The 25,310-nt window shown below is 41.7% G+C and overlaps 1 protein-coding gene across 4 annotated transcripts in view; it reads left to right on the top strand.

The window, feature by feature from the left end:
* The window catches only part of ccm2 (CCM2 scaffold protein), a 135,128-nt gene that overhangs the window by 56,727 nt on the left and 53,091 nt on the right, over nucleotides 1–25,310 (top strand). For 3 of the 4 annotated variants that reach the window (XM_041188431.1, XM_041188433.1, XM_041188432.1), the window contains exons 2-4: nucleotides 4,738–4,914; nucleotides 9,579–9,662; nucleotides 13,980–14,163. In XM_041188431.1, the coding sequence (XP_041044365.1) occupies nucleotides 4,738–4,914; nucleotides 9,579–9,662; nucleotides 13,980–14,163 (445 nt within the window). Of the gene's footprint in view, nucleotides 1–4,737; nucleotides 4,915–7,430; nucleotides 7,811–9,578; nucleotides 9,663–13,979; nucleotides 14,164–25,310 lie in introns of those variants that run through there. The other variant, XM_041188434.1, reaches the window with a different exon arrangement.

Below are 25,310 nucleotides of genomic sequence, written 5' to 3'. Positions count from 1 at the left end.
CACTGCAATACGGGAATGTGATGACAACTGTTCTGTACATGAGGACTTCAGTTGACTTGTGGAGGTCTTTGGCAAACACTCACTGCAGTAGTTTGCAGAAGGCTTAGTTGGGGCAATGAAGAGTTTTTGGTGGTCTCAACATTTTTCATGTATTTGTCTGGCAACAAAGACCATGTTGGAGATGCTAGAGCCCAATGGTCTGGGCACAGGAATCCAGCACAACAGATTAGTTCCACTGTTCTGGAATTGAGTTGGATGTGTAGATTTTCCAGGTAGCTGGTGAACTGCACTTGGAATTCCTTTCTTCGATCAGGCTGCTTTAGGACTGAGACATTGATCTTCGTCCTCTTAGGCCCAGTGATGCCTTGATGCTAGATGGATGTTCCTCACTGATCGAACAAGTCTATGAGCTGTCCAACAGGCATCAGTCACCTGTGTGGATTGAGTGATACAGACATTGCTTGGATCTTTTGGCCCCAACAGTGGCACCCAAGAGGTGTCAATGCTTTGCTCTAGGGTCCCTCCATGTCATTTTGTATCCGCCATTTTGGCAGAAGAGGGTGTTTGTTAAAATGAAGCCATTCTGAGCAAACTTTGTCAGCAGGGCGACATTATTTGCATTGGCATTCCTACCCTGTTTTTCCCAATGGTTGTGCTCCAGACATCAGAGTCACAGCCAACCCTGGCAAAGTCTCTAGAAGGATGATTTTTTTTTTTCTTTTAGGATGGCAGTGAGGACATCAAAGTCAGAATAGAATTTTGTTCAACATCTTCATTGGAGTCAAGGGTCTGGGCATAAGCACTGATGACAGTGGCATATTGGTTGTGGTTGAACTATGGATAAATTGTCATGAGTCATCCATTTATGCAGTTTCTACCTAGAGGCAAGCTCCATATGTAGTCACGTAGAACCATGGAAAAGTAGCACAGAAAGAGGCCATTCAACCCATTGTGTCCGTACCAGCCCAAAAAAGGAGGAAAACAGATACTAATCCCACTTTCCCGCACCTGGTCCGTAGCCTTGCAGGGTTACAGCACTTCAGGTGCAGATCCAGGTACCTTTTTAAAATGAGTTGAGTGTTTCAGCCTCAACCACCAATTCAAGCAGTGAATGCCAGATGTCCACCACCCTCGGTGAAGAAGTTTTTCCACCTGTCCCCTCTAATCCTTCTACCAATCACCTTAAATCCATGCCCTTGGCAATTGACTCCTCAGCTAGGGGAAATGGGTCTTTCCTATCTAGGCCCCTCATAATTTGGTGCACCTCAATTAGGTCACCCCTCAGCCACCACCTGTTCTAAGGAAAACACCCCTAGCCTCTCCAGTCTTTCCTCATAACTGCAGTTTTCAAGCCCGGGCAGCATTCTTGTAAGTCTCTGTACTCTTCTGAGCAATTGTCTCCTTCCTGTAATGTGCTGACCAGAACCGTGTACGCAATTCCATTTGTGGCCTCACCAGCATTTTATAGTTTCATCATTACATCCTGCTTTTGTGTCTTTTATTCATTTACAGGATGTGGACACCGCTGGCTAGGCCAGCAATTATTGCCAATCCCTAATTCCCCTTGAGAAAGTGGCTGAGAGCTGCCACCTTGAGCTGTTACAGCCCCTATGTTGTATGTACATTCACAGTGCTGTTAGGGAATTGCAGGATTTTGACCCAGTGGCAGTGAAGGAATGGTGATATATTTCCAAGTCAGGATGGTAAGTGGCTTGGAGGGGAACTTCCAGGTGGATGTGCTCCCATGTGTCTGCTGCCTTTATCCTTCTAGATGATAGTGGACGTAGGTTTGGAAGGTACTGCCTAAGGAGCCTTCGTGAGTTTCTGCAGTGCTCACCAATAAAGGAAAGTATCCCATATGCTTTCTTTACCACCTGTCCTGCCACCTTCAGGGACCTATGGACATGCACTCCAAGGTCTCCCACTTCCTCAGCCCCTCTCAATATCCTCCTATTTAGAGTATTCCCTTGCTTTGTTTGCCCTCCCTGAATGTTTTATCTCTCATTTTTCCAGATTGACTTCCATTTCCCACTTCTCCGCCCACTCAACCAAATCATTGATATTCTGGAGACAACAGCTATCCTCTTCACTGTCAAATACATGGCCAATTTTTGTCTTCTGCAAATTTTGCAATCATGCCTCCTGTATTTAAGTTTCCAAATCAATAATATATACGATAAACAGCAAGGGCCCCAACATGGAGCCCTGTGGAATGGAAACTGCTTTCCATTCACAAAAATACCCATCGACCATTACCCTTTGTTTCCTGTTGCTGAGCCAGTTTTGGATCCAACCTGCCACCTTCCCCTGTATCCCATGGGAACTCACTTTTCTGATCAGCCATCCATTTGGGACCTTGTCAGATGCCTCACTAAAATCCATGTAGGCAAGATTTACAGAAGCATTTTACTTTGTAAAATCTTTTATTTTTGATTTATTAAACAGCACAATTTTCACGGCTGTTTACACTAATATTTTAACATGAATAAATGAGTGCAGCCAATGGTGGGAATAGGAGGAACAGAGAAAAACTGAAAGCCAGAAGTCAAAATAGAATAGTAGTTGTGTTCTGCTTCTATCAGCCAATGTTTTGGTTCATTGTTCAATGGTATTGGCACAATCCCAAGTTTGAGGGAAGCATTGATTTTGGGAAAGTTCAAAAGACTATCAAATTCTGCTTTGATGTTTAAAGGCATAAAATTAATTGATCTGTCCATTCCATGCTGATCTATTGTTAAATGGTAATCTGTGCAGTGGGTTAATGTTTTTTTTTAATTCCTACATCCTGCTTAATTAGTTTCCTAATGTATTTAGGTGGTAATTCAATAAAAATATAGTGCCTCTCTAAACAGTATAGAAATTCAAGTTATTTGATTAACCTTGATGTACACGTACTTAACTGAACGGTGTTGTGGCTGATGGGGCAGTGAGGATCAAAGGGACAGGTGAATCAGACTTGCATCTACATAGTGCATTTGACAGCCGTAAGACACCCCAAAGGACTTTGCAGCCAATGAAGCACTTTTCAAAGTGTCGTCATTGTAATTGAGGAAATGCAGCAGCCAATTTGTGCACGACAAGCTCCTCATAAACAGTAGGGTGATAAAGACTAAATAATAAAAAGCTAATTGAGGGATAAACATTGGCCAGGACACTGTGGGTAACCAACTTCTACTTCTCTGAATAGTTCTACGAAAACTCTTCAATTCACCTGGGGGAGCAGATGGGGCTTTGATTTAATGTCCTCTTTGAAAAGAAAGCATCTCAGCGTAGCATTCCCTAAATACAGGACTGGAGCATCAGCCTCGAGCATTAGCACAACTTGAACAACTTGGGCCAGAATGCTGCCAGCTGAGCCGCGGTTGATATTATAGCTGTTAGAGTCCGAAATTGTCACTGGGAATTAAACAACCAGGAATATGGGCTGAAGGAGTGTACTTGAGGTTGGGAAGGAATAGTTCTTGAGTAAGGAAGCTGGTAAAGCAATCTGATATTGATGGACGGAAGAATCTGACAGCTTGAGTTGAGGACCTTAGTTCGCTGAAACTTGAGCTAATGAAGTTTGGCATGAGTGTTTGTAGATGACTAGGCTGCATCATTCTGGGTGTCAATCAATTTCCCGAAGTTGATGCCTTTTGCTTGAGGCTCCCTCTTAATATTGAGTATGTTTTAATCCACATGTTATAAAGTTATGTATTTCTGATCACCAAACCTCTCCACCGCTGCTCTAATCTTCACCTAGTTGGTTCTGCCAAGTTGGACACTGCTCAATGTTTTGAACTTACTACTGCTGAGTCATAGCTCTAACTATGGGACTTAATCTGCTCTTTTACTTGCTGTGTTACTGTACCATTCTGGCCATGCCTGTTGCTTAAAAATTTTCTACTGCCCTGGTTGTCATTTTCTTGTACTGCTGTTACATCAGCCTACCTGGTGTCCAAGGGCTTTTCTGCCATTTGTTTTCCATCTGACCTCCATGTCTGGAGAATCCTCCATCCCTATCCAGTTCCTAGCCACTCTTGACTTTTTTTGCTGGCCTAGGATTATTCTCACAAATACATTGTGACCTCACTGCTCCTCAGGAATTTTGCACTAATCTTCAATTTTCTTGGCTAATTGTTACTGTCTGGTTGAAGCAGCTGCCTGAACAAAGAGTGCTAAAATTCTTAAATTTTCTGCTTCTGTTACTGAAATGATGCTTCTGTTTGGCATGAGCTGTATTCCTCTCCTCAGTTTTCTATCCATGGACTTCAATCACATGATGCTGATAATTATTGATTCTTCTCATGGACTTTTTTTAAAAATTGGAAGCAAACTTAAATGTGAGAAATAAATCTGGATTTAATGGGTTAAAAAGAGAACCAAATTTAATATACGAAATTCAGACATAACAACAAACGCATTTTGGCAAAGTAGGATTGCATATTTAAATTCGGGAGTAGAGTCTGTTCAAATCTTGACAGCCATTTAAATACCTGTGCTACCAGGAGGTGTTTTATGTACCATGGCACAAATTTTGTTCAATATTTTTGCCGTATTAAAACTAAATTGATTATCAATGGTTGCAATATCACTGAAAATGTATTATGACACCACAACTAAGTCCACTGACTTTCAATTTAATGCCAGGTAACCATATGTTAAGCTTCTTTTAAGGCTATTTGTTTTTAACAATGCGTTTGAAATTGATTTTGCAAGGCCTAAGTTTAACTGAAGCCCCTGTGCTTTTGTTTGTAGCCTGGAATCGTGTCACCATTTAAGCGTGTTTTCCTGAAAGGAGAGAAGGGACGTGATAAGAAGGCACAAGAGAAGGTTACGGAACGAAGACCCTTGCACACAGTTACCCTGGCCTTGCCAGATCACAGAGTTGACCCAGAGATTCTGTTGAATGATTACATTGAAAAGGAAGTAAAGGTAGAACTGCAAACTTAAAACTTCACTTTGATGCTTGTCCTATAAGTTGGTTCTTTTAAATTTACTGTACACCTCCAAACCTATATCATACGCTCATATTGGAATGCCTTGATTGCACATGTTGCCTTTTAACTGATACAGCCCATTGTTTCTGTACATCCTGTTTGTGTGTGTTGTATTGCATGAATGGGCTTGTACTTTTTTGGGAGGGGCTGAGAGAGAAATCAGCTGATCTGCAGGAATCTATTGATTTTTGAATTTATTGTACTTTTTTCCTTTACAAAAGTAGTGTTTTGCCGCTTTTTGCCTGCTCTCCTTCGTCTGAAGGTCCTGATTGCTATATTGAGGTATAGTTTTGCATTTGTCTGCTGTACTGTGAGCATCATTCAAATGACACCTTATTTACTAGGATGGCATCACAGCAGAGGCTGATGCTCCTTTCTTTCTAACATCCAGAATGGGTTACTGAATTGCCTGGCTATTTTTTTTTCTCAATTCGGGGTGGCGCACAGCCCTGTTGCAGCATTCTGATAATTACCCCAACTCAGATAAAAAAAACAAGTCTCAAGAGCTTGATAAAACTGCACTAAATTGAAAATCTCATAATTAAATATTTACTTAACAGGAAATTGCTGGTTTTGATTTTACTATTGATTCCGATTTGTGAAAGGTCCTTATTCTGGTGCCAAAGAAAGTAATGACTGAATGAAATGTAACTAACTAACTGCTGCGGTGCACCTTTTCTGTTTAGTTGAGTTGTTAGCGTGATCTGGCCACAGTTCATTAGATGGCTATGTCAGTCACGTGCTGGACTGAGGGTGATGGGGTGGGATAGCAGGAGATGTAATTTTGAGATGGAATTGTGGTTCTGTGAATAACAACTAAACATGGTCAAGTGGGGAGCAACAAAAAATATTGGTGAATGTTTTGTTCTGTTGTTACCACAATGTTGGGTAGAGGGAGCTAGAATTAAAGTTCAAGCAATAATGATCTGCACGTGTGCAGATGCATGGGAAAGTAGAAATATTGGCAAAATTGTAGCCTTGGGTCCCTGACAGATTTAGACCTCTGGAGATAGAATTTACCCTGCCCCAGTTGGAAGTCCAACTAGTAAGTTGATGGTTATTTTTTTGTGTTGTAGGGCTAATTTTTTATGGGTTGTAGTGCTTTTAGGTTTATACAACCAGCTGACTCTGGAAAGTGACCAGGCTTAAAGGGAATGTGAGGAAGAATTTTTTCACCCAGAGGGTGGTGGGAATCTGGAACTCACTGCCTGAAAGGATGGTAGAGGCAGAAACCCTTGTAACATTTAAGAAGTATTTGGATGTGCACTTGCGATGCCATGGCATACAAGACTATGGGCCTAGTGCTAGAAAATGGGATTAGACTAGTTAGGTACTTGTTTGACTGGTGCAGACTCGATGGGCCAAATGGCCTCTTTCTGTGCTGTAGACCTCTGACTTATTAATCTTCTGTTGATCCCTACCAAGGAATGGAACCGTTACAGATTAATTCAGATTTACTTATTGAATATTTGATTTTTCGTTGAATAATTAATAGAGTTGCCAGCAGTGTTCATGTGTTGTCAAAAGTGTGGTGGGGTAACACTTCGGTTCATCCCATCTCAGTATGATCTCCATAAGTCATAGGGGTGGGGGTCATATTCAAGATGGTTAACTGTTTGCTTTGTGCAATGTACATACTTCTGAAGTTTCCAGGAGAGCGATGAAAGCCCAAAACTGGTGGGAAGCTGGGTGAAAGAAATGCCTGCCAGCCATCCGTCAAATGTTTGCAGAGTTAAGGGATGGAAATCTGGCAGTGATGAAGCCTTCACAAATTTCCAGCCACCACAATCCTGCCCCACACCCCACTTGGGACATCCGGCTTCTTTCCAAAAAAAAAATGGAGTTCTTGGCAATGATAAGCGCACAAACACCCTTCTCCCATGGATGTATTTAAAAAGTTGGTGCTGAAGTGCAGTATCTATTTTTCGTTTTGAATCACATCTGAGCTGAAAAATGTCTTTTTATTAAGATGCATTTTACCCGATGAGTACTACAGATCTGCAATCTAAGGCACTTCATGGGCACAAATAGCCAATTCCTCAAAAGTGGAAACTCACTTATGTTGCTACCTTGCTTTAGGAGTGAGATTAATCTGTAGCAAAATAATATGACCATTTCCATCAGAGTTTCCATTTCCTGAGCTCCTGAATTTGGCCACAAGAACACTCGATAGTTGCAAAAGTTTAACTGAATGAAGAAACATGTAAAACTAGCATCATAGCTATTTCAAGACCTAATAGCTTCTCGAAAGCTTTTTTTAATGTAAAGGTGAATGAACCTGTTGTGCAATCTGCTGCTTTAGAGTTCTTTGAAATTGGTACCTTTTTAGTATTTTTTTTTCTTTTGAGGTGTGAAACTACCAGATGGATGAAGACCAGCTATTCAATTAAACCTGCCCTTTTTTCTCTCTTCCCTTTTCCCCTTTCTCCTTCACTACCATGACACATGGAGATACCTCCACCTGCAAGTTCCTTTCCAAGTCAAACACCATACTGAGTTGGAATGATGTCACTGTTCACTCACTGCCACTTGATCAACCTCTTGGAACACCCTCACTAACAGCACTGTGGGTGTATCTACATCACATGGACTGCAGTGGTTCAAGAAGGAAACTCAACACTACCACCTCAGACAGTTGAGGATGGATTATAAATGTTGGCCTTGTCAGTGACGCCCACATGCCAAGAGTGAATAAACCCCTCTGCAGCCAGATAATCCCCTGGGAAAGGTGAAGACCACGGACAATATCAGGAAAAACTTTAAAAAAAAAACTCCCCTGTGACACTGCCCAAGATTCAGTAAATGTTTTAATATTCATGATCCCTCTCATGGTAAAGCTATTACCTATATATCTGATTTTAAAACTAATCTAGTTTATGGAATACCTTTTTAATGAGAAACTTGCTATTGTGGTCAGGTTTTTGGTGTCCTGAATTTGCCTCGTTTATTCTTTTGTCAAGTGCCATATACTTGGTTTTGGTGGCAGTAGAGGAACAAAAATATGCATAAAGACTCTAGGGTTGTTGGTATGTTGAAATAGAGATCAAAATGACCTTGTGAGATGGTGTATTCATAGTACACCATCTTGTTTATGTCTCTGGGATGGGGCTGGGAGGCAAGCACTGATATAAAGTGTGATATGAATTCTGTTCTGTAGTTACTGACTTTTGATATTTAAAAATATATATATGGGAGCCTATGGATAAAGTCTTTAGATGCAGAAGATTTGCATTAAATTGGTCTAGTTTGGATTTGACACCAGGTGCTTGAGTTGAAAGGATAACGTACTAAGTCACTGCATCTGTCTCTCCACATGGTTGCTTTCTAACAATGCAATGGACCACAATTTGCTGTCAAAATAAAGGAGAGGGTAATGCCCCTCGCTGTTATTCATGCATAATGGCGCTGCAGCTTCAGGTGAAAGATAATTGTGCGATTAAATGCTAATGTCCAAATGTTCCTGTCAAAGTTGCACTATTGCTTAGGTTTGTGAAAGTGACATTTTGCTATTTGCCTCACATTGGCATGACGTCGCTGTGTTTGCGGTAGTAATTAGTAGCATGAATACCCTTTTTAATGTCAAAATGTTAATTGCTGATCAATCTCTCTGGCACTGAAAATTAACTTTTCTAAGTGTCCAGACAACTTCCTACAGATTTTAAATTGCACTAGAAGATTTAAAAATAAATATATATATATATATATATATGATCCTTTTCTGTTGTCTTTCTCTCAATTCAGTGTTTCTTTCCCCTGCTTTAGTTTTCTTTCTGTACCTGTTTTGGCATTTAATTCACCCACCTCCTTGCGCCTAGCCTTGGTTATTTCCTAATCCTTAAATCTCATTAGCTAAGGAGGTACCCTGTTGGTTGCCCCAAAGGCTCTGGTTCCCTCAGCAACTTTGTGGTCAGTAAGGATGCAAGGGCATCTCTAATGACATTCTTAGGTACCCTGCCACAGCAAATTTTGAGTGTACAGAACATTTAGTCAACCTGCATAATTCAGTAGTGGGCCCTCTGAAGTCAGGTTGCTAAAGCAAACCTTTAAAAGGAATTTTGCCCAGGGACTTGTTCTTTCAGGCCGGGGGAACATCATGGTAAGTTTTGGGACCAAAGCAATATCTATACATGTAAGGTAATCTAATCTTAATTTCTTGTCTGCAATTTGCTTGTTGCCCAAATAATTGGTGTCATTCTGAATGCTCAGTTCATTCAGAGGACTGGGCCACTTCCTCAGGTATATTATCACCATGATGGCAGCCTGGATTGAAATGTGGCTAGTTTTCAAGAGAACTAGGAAGATAGGACAGTGCATATAAGCATGTACTTGGAGTCTAAATATTTTTGAAGCAAGTAATCAAGTTTGAGGGCTTCCTGTATAAAGAACTAAAATTGTTTAAGTTGCACCATGTTTGTTTATGCCTTTCAAATATAAGTTAGTATTTAGTGTTTTGTTAAAATTCCTATAAAATGGTGACATGTATGTAAATATTACTTGGATTTTCAATAATTGTGCTTTCAGTAATTTGAATTTTATTTGCCTGCATTCAACAAACATCTTTTTAATTGCTATGTTAACGATCCCCCTTTTTTATTTTAGTATTTAGGGCAGCTCACTTCAGTGCCTGGGTATTTGAATCCATCCAGTCGAACTGAGATATTGCACTTGTTAGATAATGCAAGGGTGAGTAATGCTACCTTGATGGTAATGTTTGGTATGGTTACTTAGAAATAAAACCATGCCCACCTTGTACAGAAAGTTGAAACTTGAAATTTTAATCTGTTAGTGAATAATGGTCAAATAATTAAACTTCTGAAGTATCTATCTGAGCCTGTCTAATTAAATCAGGGCTAAACATGTGAGCAGAGATGTTCTGTTGTAAATCTAGGTACTGTGATTGTTTTTTAAGTAGTTGATGGAGTACTGGCAATAATAAAACCATACTAAAATATACTTAAAGATTGCAAACATCCTACTCTGTTACCTTGTAATATTTTTAAAAAATAAATGGCTGTGGCCAGGATTTGTCATATGCTGCTTGATGATTTTTTTAAATTTATTTTCTTTGGCTGCTAAAAGGCATTAAATCCATGCTGGGATGTGGCTCCATAGGTGTTCTGTACTGTGCCATTATTTATCATGAGCACAGTGGTGTGTCATTGTGTTGTTTAGCCCCAAGGTGCATTACAAATCAACTCTACCCTGCCCACCCCCATAGTTTCTATAGACGCAGATGTGTCTGCGGTCACTGAATAATCTGTCCAGAAAAAGAACACTGTCTATTTTTTTGCCCTCCTTATCATAAGGTGCAAAGGGGAGTAAGCCACTTAACCCTTCAAGCCAGTTCCATGATTCAGTTAATCATGACTGACATGTTCCTCAATTTCATTTACACATCTTTTTAATTTGTGTCCTTTGAAACCCCTGCCTATTTAAAAAAAAATTTTCAATCTTGTCCCTAAAATCCAATTAAGTTGGCTTTCACCTTTTCGGGGGAAGGAATTTCAGATTTCTATTGCCTTTTGTATGATAAAGTACTACCTGAATGGACTAGTGCTAATTAAAATTATGCCTCCTTATTCTGAATTCCACATAGAGAAAACAGCTTTTCTATATCTATTCTATTAAATTCCTTTCAATTTAAGGAGCTCAATTAGATTACCGATCAACCATATAGACCCCAAGGGGATAGAAGCTGATCCTCACAGAATAAACAGTTAAGCCCAGATGTTATGATGAATCTGCATTGTATCCCATCCACAGGCAGTTTCTCCTTCCTGTATGCAACACTCAGTGGGGTTCTGACCACAGCTCTGAACAACTGAAGCATAACTTCCTTCATTTTAAAATGCACTGCATTTGATACAAGGTTCAGAACATATGGGGGTGGTGGGTGAATTTGCCCTCAGCCTCACAAATAGTCTGTGAAAAATCAAAGACGGAGGTGGAAAATTCAAATTTTGAAAGAGGTTGATCCTGTACATACAATGTAACCTTCCCAGTCCAGATCTCCGAAATCCAGAAACTCAAGTTGTCCGGAATTTTCTTCAGCTGGCTCTGCATTTCTCAGACTCTCCCCTTGTGGGTCTCCAACAATCCTGGTCCCACTGGATCAATGCTGGAAAGATGAGTGGCTATTTCAAACTTTGCTGTGTTTCTGCCCCTTGTGCTTTGTATCCAATCCAACACATACAGTATTGGGATCCTCTCCAGGAATCTTTGCACTCTTGCAACCGGGTGGCTGTACTGTGGTGCTGCTTCTGCATCTTTTATGCATTGCTTCCTCCCTCCCTAATCTGGGCTGTTTGTTATTGGTCGTGCTTTTTTTCATTGCGTTATGAGCTTCTGATGTCTCGTGTCTGCCCCTTAATCGGAGTATGTTCCCTTTATTCGTACTTGTCCCAGTTCCCAACCTGTTACTGGTCATCACAAGGTTATCCCCAATTCTATATGTGCTTATTTATGCTCAGATCTCTTGTGCAGAACTGTAATCTGTGTTCTGGAAAGTCTATATAGATGGCCCTCCCCTGTCCACAGTGTTATTGCTCTCTACAAAAAAAAGTTCCGTTAGAGTAGGCAAGCATGACCCTAGCCTTCCAAGTTCACACTGACTCTGAGCTCAGACTTTTAAGCTCTCAATCTGTTACTCATTCCACACAGCTGACATTTAAACTGAGGTCTATAATTTCTTGGTTTCCCTCTCCCTACTTTATTAAGTATATTTCGATTTTCCTATCCTGGGTAAAATTCGCAACTGAGAAGCTTTGGAAAATTATGGGAAACACGTGAAATTTCCCTACCTGTTTTAATACCCTAGTCATGTCCTGGAGATTTGTCAAGTTCCATTATTTATGCTATGTAACATTGAACAAATATATTAAATTCAAATAAGTTCCTCCCCTGACTTTTTTTTATCTTGTGCTGCTGATATTTTGCCACCTTACTGTGCTGTGAAAATGCATTGGAGTATGCCATTTTCTTATTACCTTTTAATTAACATTATAGCATCATGTGCATTTGTTTAATGGCCTGCCTTCTCCCTCCCCATTGCTTACCACTCAATTTATATTTTAAAAATTGCTGTTAGCTTTGTCCCCTACAAGTTTCTGTTTTTTTTGTACTTCTCATTATTTTGTATCTTTTTCACTTTTTCATTTTGTGCAAGCCTTTCCTTTTTTAACTTGACACTGTCTCCTATTCTTGCTAAACAAGGTTACTTAACTGCACCAATGGAATTTTTGCCTTTATGGGCTAATTACTGATCTGGTTTTGTATCAAAAACTTCTTTAAATTTCCCAATGTTGCCTGTTCATGCTCAGCCCAGTTTACTGTGGTCCATTTATTTATCTCCGCTTTTGAATTTTTTCTTAAATTTAAAACTTTCTTTTATCTCTCTGACTTGATATCAAATTCTACCATCAGGCCACCATTAATAACAAGTTCCCTTACAGTCAGATATTGAATAATTCAATTATTTACTTGACATTAAATCTGTTACAGCATTATTCCTTAGTCTGTTCTAAAACACTATTCTGGAGAGTTTTCTGGAATGTTAATGCTTTCACTACAATTGTTTTGCTTCACAGTCTGAAAATTAAATTCTCCATTAGAACCACATTTTTGATGTTTGCTTCCCTCATATCAATTTCTTCCTCTTGACTTCCCCCAGCATTGCTACATTGCTACTGTCAGGGAATGTAGACAACTCCCATCTGAGTTTTTCCATTCTTTGCTATTACTTAGTCCTTTCCATGCTGGCATTTAATCCTTACTGACACTTCATTCCACTGCTTTAGTTGTCTTTCATCAATATTGCTACTACTTTCCAAAGATCCTATAGCCTGCAAAATTTAGCTTCCATCATACCTATCTTATAGCCAGGTCTCTGGACTCGCTATTATATAATTTTCTTTTGACTAAAATTATGCTTCTGACTCAGTTTTATTTCTTGTGTGATGTGCATAAGTTTTACTTTGGTAAATGTTCCCATCCTACCCTTTTGCCCTGATGTACTAAGTTGAAATGTTTGCTGATTTTTTGTACATTGCCATACAAACAGTTTATTCTTCTGTACTGTAATGATTTCATAACTTCCTATGAAATGATTACTGGATTGTTTGTTTACCTCCCTTCTGTACACTTGTCCTTCTCTCCCCCACCCCTCCCCCCCCCCACCCCCACCCCCGCCGGCCACCCGCCATGTAGCACTATCAGTGAAAAATAGTTAAAAGCATAGATTACTGATTTGATTTCTGTGGTTCAGTTTACTTGAAAAACTGACTTTTTGGGAAGGCTGACTGGCTGAGTTAGTGGTAACATATTTGCCTCTAAATCAGTAGGTCATGGATTTAAGCCCTACTGCAGAGATTTACACACGTAATCTTGGTTGACACTTCAGGGCAGTACTGAGAGAATATTGCTCTGTTGGAGGTGCGACCAACTAACACCCTGACTGCCTGCTTGGATGGATGTAAAGGGTACCATGATATTCAAGTAAGGGAGTTCTCCCAGTGTTCTAGCTAACATTTATCCCTTAACCAATATCACTACAACAGATTATATGGTCATTTGATCTTGTTTGTAGGGTCTTACTAAGTGCAGATTGGCTGCTGCATATCCTATTTTATAGTAGTTCCTACACATATGAAAAAAACTGGCTGTAAAATGCTTTGGGACATCTTGAGCTTGTGTAAGGCACTGGAGAAATGGTAAGTTCTTAAAGTTATGTTGCTGATTAGTTAATTTGAAAATAAGCATTTTATTGGGAATATGGAATATTACTGTACGTAATCTTAAACCTCAAACTTGCATTCACTACTTGGTGAAATTGAGAGAGCCATCTATAATTGATGTAGCTGCTGACATTGGTAGCTTGATTGGACTAGCTGTTGAGCAGAAGTTTGTTTTTTCTTGTCAGATAAGGGAATGATAGCTGATCCTTGGAGAATTTACTTCAAGTATTTACCATCTTATTAAGAAGTGATGTGTCTTAATTTTTAGAGGGCACATCAGCTCCCAGGGCCGCTGACACAAGAACAGGATGCAGTGATTAGTGTGTCTGCGTACAATATTAAAGTGGTGTGGCGAGATGGAGAAGACATTATCCTCAGAGTTCCAATCCATGACATTGCAGCCGTCTCTTACATCCGAGACGATTCCCTTCACCTGGTCATTTTCAAAACTGGTAAGTTCCAGTATTTTAGTAGAAAGAACATCTTCATTCATCCTGGCTTTTAGGACAGAAAAGTGTACTTTATAAAAGTTTTCTTGTAGTCGCCACACAAATAGTATACTTAGGGTATGTGAAAAGATACAAAGGTAATTAAGTCCTGCTATTTGTCACATAAAATAACAATTTTAAGTGGGAGGAGTATTTAAGACAATATCACTTTTGTGTGTATGTTGACAGTTTTTGACCTCATTCAATACCAGTCATCTTACTGAGGAGTGAAGCAACCATATTTCTTTCTGCTGGCTATGATTCCCAGTCAGTGGAAAGTTTTCTCCAATCCTCATTGATTTCAGTTTTATTAAAGCTCCTTAGGGCTGTATGCTGTCAAATACTACCTTGATGTCAAAGCCATTTGCCCCCACCTTTTTTTTTTCTTCTAACCCCCCCCACAACCTTTGGAATGCAGTTTTTTTTTCTGTTTGGGCCAAGGCTGTAAGAGGGCCTGGATACAGATGGTCCTGCCAGAACCAAACTGAGCATCTGTGAAAGGGTTATTGGCAAGTTGCACTTGATAGCGCTGTTGAAGACATGATTCTGATTTAGAGAGTAGGTGAGAATTGCCTGGGTTGGATTTTAGTTTTTTGAATAGTTTTTCATATTGCTGGGTAGATGCCAGAATTGTAGCTGTACCGGGACAGCTTAGTTGGAGGCGCAGCTAGTTCTGGAGTACGGGTCTTCAATACAGGCAAGATGTTGTCCACGCTTGTGGCCTTCACTGTGACTAGCAGTTTCTTTACGTGGAATGAATTGAGTTAGTTGAACATTCACATCTGTGATGGTAGGTTTCTCAGGATCACCCTGAGAAGGATTATTCATTGAACATTCCTGGCAGACATTTGTGAGCACTTCATTCTTGTCTTTTGTACTTGTGTGTTGGGCTCTGCCATCATTGAGGGTGAGATGTTCATGAGGCCTTCTTGTCCTCTTAGTCACTTAATTGTTCACCATTTATGACTTGATGTAGCAGAACCGTAGAGCTTTGAACTGACAAGTCCCTCAGTGAAGTCGTTCAAAATCCATGCCTACATGTAGGGTGATAACACCCAACTTTACCTCACTATAATGCTCTCGACTCATTCACTCTCTCTAATTTTTCATGCTGCTGGACTGACATCCAGTTTTATGAGTAGAAATTTCCTGCAGTTGAATATGAGAAGGTCAAAACCAAAGCCTCGCACCCTGCCCCTGCCAATGATGCTCTTTAAAACATACCTCTTTGATCAGACATTTGGTCACCTTGTCCTGATATCTTCTCATGTAATTTGGTGTCAGACTTACACGATCAGTCCTGTGAAGCACCTTGGGATATTTTACTACATTAAAGGTATCATACAAAATCAAATGTTGATATATTGGTTGTGGGATTGCTTGGTTCTGTCTTTCACATTCAAGTAGACCTCTTGCTATTCCTGACATGCAGCTCTAAATGCCTCATCGAAACTGGATTGATCACCTGGCTTGATTCTGCTAGAGAAGTTAGAGATATGCTGGGCCATGAGATTGTGGTAGAATGCAATACTGCTGTTGGCCCACAGTGCTTAATGGATGCCCAGTTTTTAGCTACTAGGCCACCTTCCTTTCTAATCCCACCTGTCGCATGGCAGTTGTTGTGCTGTGATGGTGGATGTTCTCAGTATGAAGAAGGTACTTAGTTTTGACTGAACGGTGGTCACTCCTATCAGTGCAATCATGGGCAGCTGCATGTGCAACAGGTAGATTGATGAGGACAAAGCCAAATAGATTATTCCCTCAGATGAAAGCAAAAAACTGTGGATGCTGGAGAAATAAAAACAAAAAGTGATGGAAAAACACAGGTCTGGCAGTGAAATGTTAATTCTGTTTCTCTCTCCACAGATGCTACCAGACTTGCTGAGTTTTTCCAGATTATTCCCTCATGTTGTTTCTCTTGCCTGCCAGCTAGGTCTTTCAGGAATTGCCAACTCAGTTGATGTGATGTATAAGGACTCCCAAAATACACCGTGTCACAATAGTCTTGTCAACAAAGTTGAACCCCCATGGAATGAAAGGGAAAGTGGAGGCCTGGATGCAGCGTTGGTTGAGTGACAGGAAACAGTAGTGGCAAACAGTTTTTTTTTGGTCTGGAGGAAGCTATGCAGTGGTGTTCCCCAGGGATCAGTACCAGAACCACTGATTTTCTTGACATGTACAAATGACACACACACACTTGGGTGTACGTGACACTTTCAGAATTTGCAGATGACACAAAAGTTGGAAGTATTGAGGATGCCGAATGCATTGACAGGCTGGTGGAATGGATATGTGGCAGCTGAAATTTGATGCCGAGATGTGTGAAATGGTAGATTTTGGTAAGAAGTACCAGGAGAGGCAATGGGAACATAGCAACCTGGTTAATGCTTCATTAATCGTGTACTAAGACAGGAATTTAGTACAGAGGGGGAAGGAGGTGCTGCTTTTCTTTTTTGTTTTGCCTCCAGTAGCTGGTAAGTGTTCTTTTGTCTCCAAGCTAGAAGACTATTTCACTAAATAGTAAATTGTTAACTAATTCAGGTTAGACAGACATGAGAGGGCAGCTGGTGTGCCATGACTGCAACGTGTAGGAGCTTGTGGAATGCAGTGCAGTCTGGACAGACATCTCTGGTGTCTGCAGCTTGAGCAACCTTTGCTTAGAGTTGCTGAGCTGGAGGGCATTAGGAAAGGGGAGAATTACCTGGATGCTTTGTGCAGCAGGTAGACACACCTCTTGAGTTAACTAACATGGTAGAGTTGGTCAATGATCAGGGATAGGAGGGTGTAACTGCAAGTTGGGCAGCTATGCAAATCTAACATTTAGCGAAGGAAAAGCCTAAGCCCTTGACTTTGACCTTCGGGTACGAGGTGCTTCCTACCTGTGTCTTTTTATTCATTTTACGGGATGCGGATGTTGCTGGATGTGCCAGCATTTATTGCCCATCCATAATTGCTCTTGAAAAGATGGTGGTGAGCTGCCTTCTTGAATTGATGCAGTCCCTCTGGTGTAGGTACACCCACAGTGCTGTTAGGGAAGGAGTTCCAGGAATTTGACCCAGCGACCCTCTCACAACTGTCCTACCCAGAGAAGGAACAGTGATATAATTCCAAGACAGGATGGTGAGTGGCTTGGAGGGGAACTTCAGTTGCTGGTGTTGCCATGTATGTGCAGCCCTTGCAAGGTGCATGAACAAACTTACCATGGTATAGGATGCCATTCAAGTTGGGGGTGGGTGAGAAGAGAGAGAATTTGAGGGAATGTGGTAGTGATGAGGGAATGTATGGTCAGGGTGATAGATACTGTTCTCTGCAACCGCGACTGGGAATTCCGAAAGGTTTGTTTCCTGCCCAGGGTTTAGGACATGTATAGAGACTTGAAGTGGAAGAGAGGAGGATCCAGTTGTTGTGGTCCACATAAGAATCTGCAGCGTAGATAGAACTAGGACTGATGTTTTGTTGAGAGAGTTTGAGGAGCGCAGAACCTCAAAGGTAATTTCTGGATTGTTACCTGTCAGTTGGCTCAAAGGTAATTTCTGGATTGCCACCTGTTAGTTGGCTTAGCCTCAAGCTGTTTATAGAATTAAACATGTTGGTCAGAGTGGTGTGGAAAAAAGGTTTTGATTCATGGGACACCAATACAAGTATTCAGGAAAGAGGGAGCTGTTCCATCAGAATGGGCTCCTTTTAAACCAGGCTGAGAACTGTGCCTTAATGAATTGTATAACTAGGGCTTTAAACTAGGAGAGGTGGGAGAGTTCAGACGTAGGGAGATTTAGAAATCTAAAAAGTCAACAATAGAACTGTATAGTGGTTTAGATAAAGACCAGCAGCGTGGGACAGGAAATGACAGTCTAACTGTAATAGGGCATTGGTGTGTAAGGTCCATGCAGAGAATAGTAAAAATAATAAAATTAAAACACGCTCTGCACGCAGCATTCACAGATAGAAATAGAGATAAATGCTTGAAATCTAATCTCAATTACAGATATGTGATTACTACATGACAAGTTTGGGAATTGAATATTTTAGGGTCCAGACAGGCAGAGAATGGAAGAGGAATAGTCACCTTAATAAAGGATAACACAAGGACAATAGTGAGAAAGGATCTTGGCTCAGAAGATCAGGAAGTAGTATCAGTATGGGTGCACATGAGGAAAAGCAAGGGGCAAAAAGCTGGTGGAAATAGTTTATTGGCTCTCTGACTGTAGTTCCTTCATTGGACAGAGCATTAAGCAGGAAATAATTGGAGCTTGTAACAATGAATATCATAATTCTGGTCCAGTCTATATGAAGGGTAATCAAATTGGCAAAGGTGGTTTGGAAGGTGACTATGTAGAATGGCTTTGTGACAGTTTCCTGGAACAATGCGTTGTGCAACTATCCGGGATAAAGCTGTTTTAGACCTAGTATTTTGCAATGAGGCTGGGTAATTAGTAATCATATTGTAAAAGATTTATCTGGCAGAAGCCATGATCATAATACAATTAAATTTCATTTTAAGTTTGAAATCCCCAAACAAAAATCTAAAACGGTAACTTTGAGGGGAGAACTGGCTAAGGTTGATTGGGCAAATAGACTAAAAGATATGGTAGAAAATAAACAGTTTGAAACATTTAAAGCAGCAATTCAAAATGTTCAACAGCAATACATTCTATTTAAAAACAAAAATTCAGCAAGAAAGATCCATCTGGGGCTCACTAAAGAAGTTAAGAATAGTATTGGGAAAAAAATAGAGTAAACTAGCTAGCAAGAGCTCTTACAATTGGTTATTGTATTGCGAGTACAAAAAGGTGAGGTGTTCAGCTAAATGTTGCTCCTTTTAAAAGCAGCGACAGGAAAAATTATCATGGGGAATGAGGAAATCAAGCAAACGTTGAACAAATATTTTGAGTCTTCACTGTGAAAGACATACATCACATCAGAAATAGAGGGTAACCAAGGAGCTAATAAGAGTGAGGAACTTGGGGTAATTAATATCAGCAGAGAAAAAGAGAAAGGGACTAAAATTGATAAATCCCCAGGACCTGATGGCCTACATCCTAAGGTTCTAGAAGAGGCGGCTGGTGAGATAATAGTTGTGTTGGTTACGATTTTCCTAAATTTGCCAGACTCTAAATCTCAAGTTTAAAAATGTAACACCACTATTTACAAAAGGACTGGGGAGCTATAAGCCAGCTTGCTTGATGATATGGGTAGGGAAATGCTGGAATCTGTTATTAAGGAAGTCTTAATGTGTTTAGAAAATCATAGTGTGATCAGACAAAGGTCAACATGGGTTTATGAATTTTTCTTTTGAAAATGTAACTAACGTGGGAGTTAAAAGGGAACCAATTGATGTAGTATACTTGGCTTTCGATAAGGTGCCTCACAAAATGTGAATAGACAAGATAAGGGCTCATGGAGTTATGGCAGTATATTGGCATGGATGGAGGATTGGTTGATGGACAAGAAACAGAGGGGGGAATAAAAGGGCATTTTCAAGTTTGCAAGCTGTGCCGCTAGGATCAGTGCTGGAGCCTCAGCTATTTACAATCTATAAATGATAGAGGAAGAGACAGTAATATATCTAAGTTTGCTGATGATACAAAGCTGAGTGGGAATGTAAGCTATGCAGAGGACTGAGGCTGCAGAGAGATATAGGCAGGTCAGGTGAGTGGGTGACAAGGTAGTAGATGGAGTAAGGTATAGGGAAGTGTGAGGTTATTCACTTTGGTTGTAAGAAAAGGAAGGCACTTTTTTACAAGTTGTGAAACTTTAAATATTGATGTTCAGAGGGACTTGGGTGTACTTGAGCAAGGAATGTAAAGAGTTAGCATGCAGGTACCACAGATTACCCTGGAAGGCTAAGATGTGTCAAAAAATTTAAGCAATAGGTGTTTCGTGCTGCTACTATGTAGTTGCAACAGGAATGAGCTCAAGTGATATTTTACACTAACAGGATGCTGCTGTCCAGCCATAAAGACATTCTGCCTATTGCACAAATATGTAATGTGGTATATGAATTTCAGTGCCAGTGTGATGCCAGGTATGTGGCCTGTATGTCCTAGTGACTGGCGGATCATATCAAAAAGCATGCCCCTTCGGCTTTTCGTAACAGGCAAAGTACTGACTGTACCCAGCCAGCCTGTGCTTGCAAAACTCAAAACAGTGCCCAACATTAGATGTGATTCCGCAATTGCATAGCACTAACTTAACAATCCTGTTTGTGCTAAGAATTACACTGACAACCAATTCAAGATTATCAGTCAGGCTCGCAATGTGATTCACTCGTGTGCTAGAAGCTACATATATTCACACACAGGGCCTTCTCCTTTGAAGACAGAAGGAGCATGTCCATGCATTGCACCTTTTTCAACTAAACAATGGCTGCCCTCCAAGCTTATCAGTCACAAAACAAAAACAGAATTACCTGGAAAAACTCAGCAGGTCTGCCAGCATCGGCGGAGAAGAAAAGTGTTGACGTTTCGAGTCCTCATGACCCTTCAACAGAACTGAGTGAATCTAAGGAGAGGGGTGAAATATAAGCTGGTTTAAGGTGGGGGGTGGGGGGGCGGTTGCGGGGTTGGTTGGGGGGAAGGGACAAGCAAGCAGTGATAGGAGCAGATAATTAAAAGATGTCAGACAAAAGAACACAGAGGCGTTGAAGGTGGTGATATTATCTAAATGAATGTGCTAATTAAGAATGGATGGTAGGGCACTCAAGGTACAGCTCTAGTGGGGGTGGGGTGGAAAGGCTAGCAGGGCATAAAAGATTTAAAAATAATGGAAATAGGTGGGAAAAGAAAAAATCTATATAAATTATTAGCAAAAACAAAAGGAAGAGGGAAGAAACAGAAAGGGGGTGGGGATGGAGGAGGGAGTTCAAGATCTAAAGTTGTTGAATTCAATATTCAGTCCGGAAGGCTGTAAAGTGCCTAGTCAGACCTGCAGTCTGTCCGCAAGAAAGACCCAAACCTCCCTGTCGCTTGCCATTTTAACACTCCATCCTGCTCTCTTGCCCACATGTCTGTCCTTGGCTTGCTGCATTGTTCCAGTGAAGCCCAACGCAAACTGGAGGAACAGCACCTCATCTTCCGACTAGGCACTTTACAGCCTTCCGGACTGAATATTGAATTCAACAACTTTAGATTTTGAACTACCTCCTCCATCCCCACCCCCTTTCTGTTTGTTTCCCCTTCCTTTTGTTTTTTCCAATAATTTATATAGATTTTTCTTTTCCCTATTTCCATTATTTTTAAATCTTATGCCCTGCTAGCCTTTCCACCCCACCCCCACTAGAGCTATACCTTGAGTGCCCTACCATCCATTCTTAATTAGCACATTCATTTAGATAATATCACCAACTTCAACATCTGTGTTCTTTTGTCTGTGACATCTTTTGATTATCTGCTCTTATCACTGCTTGCTTGTCCCTACAACCACACCACCACCCCACCACTTCTTCACCCCCCGCCCCCCCCTCCACCCACCCCCACCTTAAACCAGCTTTTATTTCACCCCTCTCCTTAGATTCACTCAGTTCTGTCGAAGGGTCATGAGGACTCGAAACGTCAACTCTTTTCTTCTCCACCGATGCTGCCAGACCTGCTGAGTTTTTCCAGGTAATTCTGTTTTTGCTTTGGATTTCCAGCATCCGCAGTTTTTTGTTTTTAAGCTTATCAGTCAGCCTGGTTTGAATTCAAACAAAAGCTTGGCCTTTAACTGTTCCTGATGCATTCACCATGGCATCGCCTCCATCAATCACAGTCCGCTTGCCGACCAATCAGCATATAGGATTCTGAAATCCAATTTAACATTAGTTGTAAGACTCGGGGGGGGTCTGACCAAAATGAAACCACTCTAGGTACGAGTGTGTTTAGACAAGATTCACAAATTTATTAAATTACAGAACAAGTACAAAAGTGACACTTAACAAAGCAGTGAACTCAGCTGATTCACCATGGAATACCAGTCTTCGGTTGCTTGGGGTGCTGTTTCTTCCGAAATTATTCTTCTATAGTCTTTCTGCTTTCTGCACACTGTACCACCGAAAAGCCTTGTTAACCCTTACCAAATCTCACAACCACAACATGACCAATGGTATCCCTGAACTCTGTTCCAGGCAGTGCATTCTGATTGGCTAGGTGAGGCAGTACAGTGCATGGGCACCTCCTGATGTCCATCCTCCCAGGATAGGAAGCATGATTCTCTCAGATTTTGCTCATTTAGTGTGAATACCTAATTAAATCAGACACTTACTGTACGCATGTATGTGCGCTGTTGAAAGGTGCCTGTCTGCTTTTTGGAGACCTCCTGCTGGGTGATATGTTTTACTATGAGTATTGTGATTGGAATGGCTATTGCAAAGTTATTTATAACTTTAAACAAAGCAATATCAAACAAATATAGAGGATTACACAATGGGCAATACTTAAACATCTATACCAAGTGTGTGTAACATAAGTGAATAGCAACCATCAATATCGGGCTCAGCATGATGCTGAACTCTTCTTCCGCCGTCTTCGTCTCCGGGCTCACTTCTTTGGGCAGGAGTCCTCTCCCAGTTCAACGGATCCTTTTACCCATCTCCAATATTCTCCCTCCACCTGGACCCCTCCCTCTGGATTCTTACCTTCTCTTGATCTTTTCATTGAGAACTGTCGGCGCAACATTAGTCGTCTCAATTTCTCTGCTCTGTCTCTCTCTGAACTTACTGCACTCCATTATCTCAGATCCAACCCTGACATTGTCATCAAACCCGCTGACAAGGGTGGTGCTGTTGTCTGGCGCACTGACCTCTACCTCGCGGAGGCTGAGCGTCAACTCGCAGACACTTCCTCCTACATCTCCCTGGACCATGACCCCACCACTGAACATCAAGCCATTGTTTCCAGGACTGTCACTGACCTCATCGCCTCTGGGGATCTCCCACCCACAGCTTCCAACCTGATAGTCGCCCAACCTCGGATGGCCCGCTTCTATCTCCTACCCAAAATCCACAAACAAAACTGCCCCAGTAGACCAATCGTCTCAGCTTGCTCCTGCCCCACAGAACTCATTTCTCGTTATCTTGACTCCCTTCTCTCTCCCCTTGTCCAGTCCCTTCCCACCTACATCCGTGATTCCTCTGACACCTTACGTCACATCAACAATTTCCAGTTCCCTGGCCCCAACCACTTCCTCTTCACCATGGACGTCCAATCCCTCTACACCTCCATCCCCCACCAGGATGGTCTGAGGGCCCTTAGCTTCTTCCTCGAACAGAGGCCCGAACAATCCCCATCCACCACTACTCTCCTCCGTCTGGCTGAACTTGTTCTCACGCTGAACAATTTCTCCTTCAACTCCTCTCACTTCCTCCAAATAAAAGGTGTGGCTATGGGTACCCGCATGGGCCCCAGCTATGCCTGTCTCTTTATGGGGTATGTGGAACATTCCTTGTTCCAGTCCTACTCCGGCCCCCTTCCACAACTCTTTCTCCGGTACATCGATGATTACTTCGGTGCCGCTTCATGCTCTCGTCGGGACTTGAAAGCATTTATTAATTTTGCTTCCAATCTCCACCCCTCCATCATTTTCACGTGGTCCATCTCTGACACTTCCCTTCCTTGACCTCTCTGTCTCAATCTCTGGTGATAGACTGTCCACCAATATCCATTACAAATCCACCGACTCCCACAGCTATCTCGACTACAGCTCCTCACACCCCGCTTCCTGTAAGGACTCCATCCCATTCTCTCAGTTCCTTCGCCTCCGTCGCATCTGTTCCGATGATGCTACCTTTAAAAACAGTTCCTCTGACATGTCCTCCTTCTTCCTTAACCGAGATTTTCCACCCACGGTCGTTGACAGGGCCCTCAACCGTGTCCGGCCCATCTCCCGCGCATCCGCCCTCACGCCTTCTCCTCCCTCCCAGAAACATGATAGGGTCCCTCTTGTCCTCACTTATCACCCCACCAGCCTCTGCATTGAAAGGATCATCCGCCGCCATTTCCGCCAACTCCAGCATGATGCCACCACCAAACACATCTTCCCTTCACCCCCCCCCATCGGCATTCCGTCAGGATCGCTCCCTCCGGGACACCCTGGTCCACTCCTCCATCACCCCCTACTCCTCAACCCCCTCCTATGGCACCACCCCATGCCCACGCAAAAGATGTAACACCTGCCCCTTCACTTCCTCTCTCCTCACCGTCCAAGGGCCCAAACACTCCTTTCAAGTGAAGCAGCATTTCACTTGCATTTCCCCCAACTTAGTCTACTGCATTCGTTGCTCCCAATGTGGTCTCCTCTACATTGGAGAGACCAAACGTAAACTGGGCGACCGCTTTGCAGAACACCTGCGGTCTGTCCACAAGAATGACCCAAACCTCCCTGTTGCTTGCCATTTTAACACTCCACCCTGCTCTCTTGCCCACATGTCTGTCCTTGGCTTGCTGCATTGTTCCAGTGAAGCCCAACGCAAACTGGAGGAACAACACCTCATCTTCCGACTAGGCACTTTACAGCCTTCCGGACTGAATATTGAATTCAACAACTTTAGGTCGTGAGCTCCCTCCCCCATCCCCACCCCCTTTCTGTTTCCCCCTTCCTTTTTTTTCCAATAAGTTATAAAGATTTTCCTTTTCCCACCTATTTCCATTATTTAAAAAAAAAACACCCCCACTAGAGCTATACCTTGAGTGCCCTACCATCTATTCTTAATTAGCACATTCGTTTAGATAATATCACCAACTTTAACTTTAACACCTATGTGTTCTTTTGTACTATTGTTGTTGACATGTTTTGATGATCTGCTTCTATCACTGCTTGTTTGTCCCTACAACCACACCACCCCCCTCCACCTCTCTCTCTCCGCCCCCCACACACACACACACCTTAAACCAGCTTATATTTCAACTCTTTCTTGGACTCGAACTCAAGTTCTGTCGAAGGGTCTTGAGGACTCGAAACGTCAACTCTTTTCTCCGCCGATGCTGCCAGACCTGCTGAGTTTTTCCAGGTAATTCTGTTTTTGTTTTTGTTATCAATATTTACAAGGTGGACTAGGTAAAATATTTTTCCACATTCAGTTGGTACAGTTGCAAGTGATGAAAGCCAAAAGGGTTGTATAGTTCTAAAACTAATCACCC

Source organism: Carcharodon carcharias, chromosome 5 (assembly GCF_017639515.1).
Source record: "Carcharodon carcharias isolate sCarCar2 chromosome 5, sCarCar2.pri, whole genome shotgun sequence".
Taxonomy (NCBI): domain Eukaryota; kingdom Metazoa; phylum Chordata; class Chondrichthyes; order Lamniformes; family Lamnidae; genus Carcharodon; species Carcharodon carcharias.
This window is presented reverse-complemented; position numbering and strand designations above follow the sequence as displayed.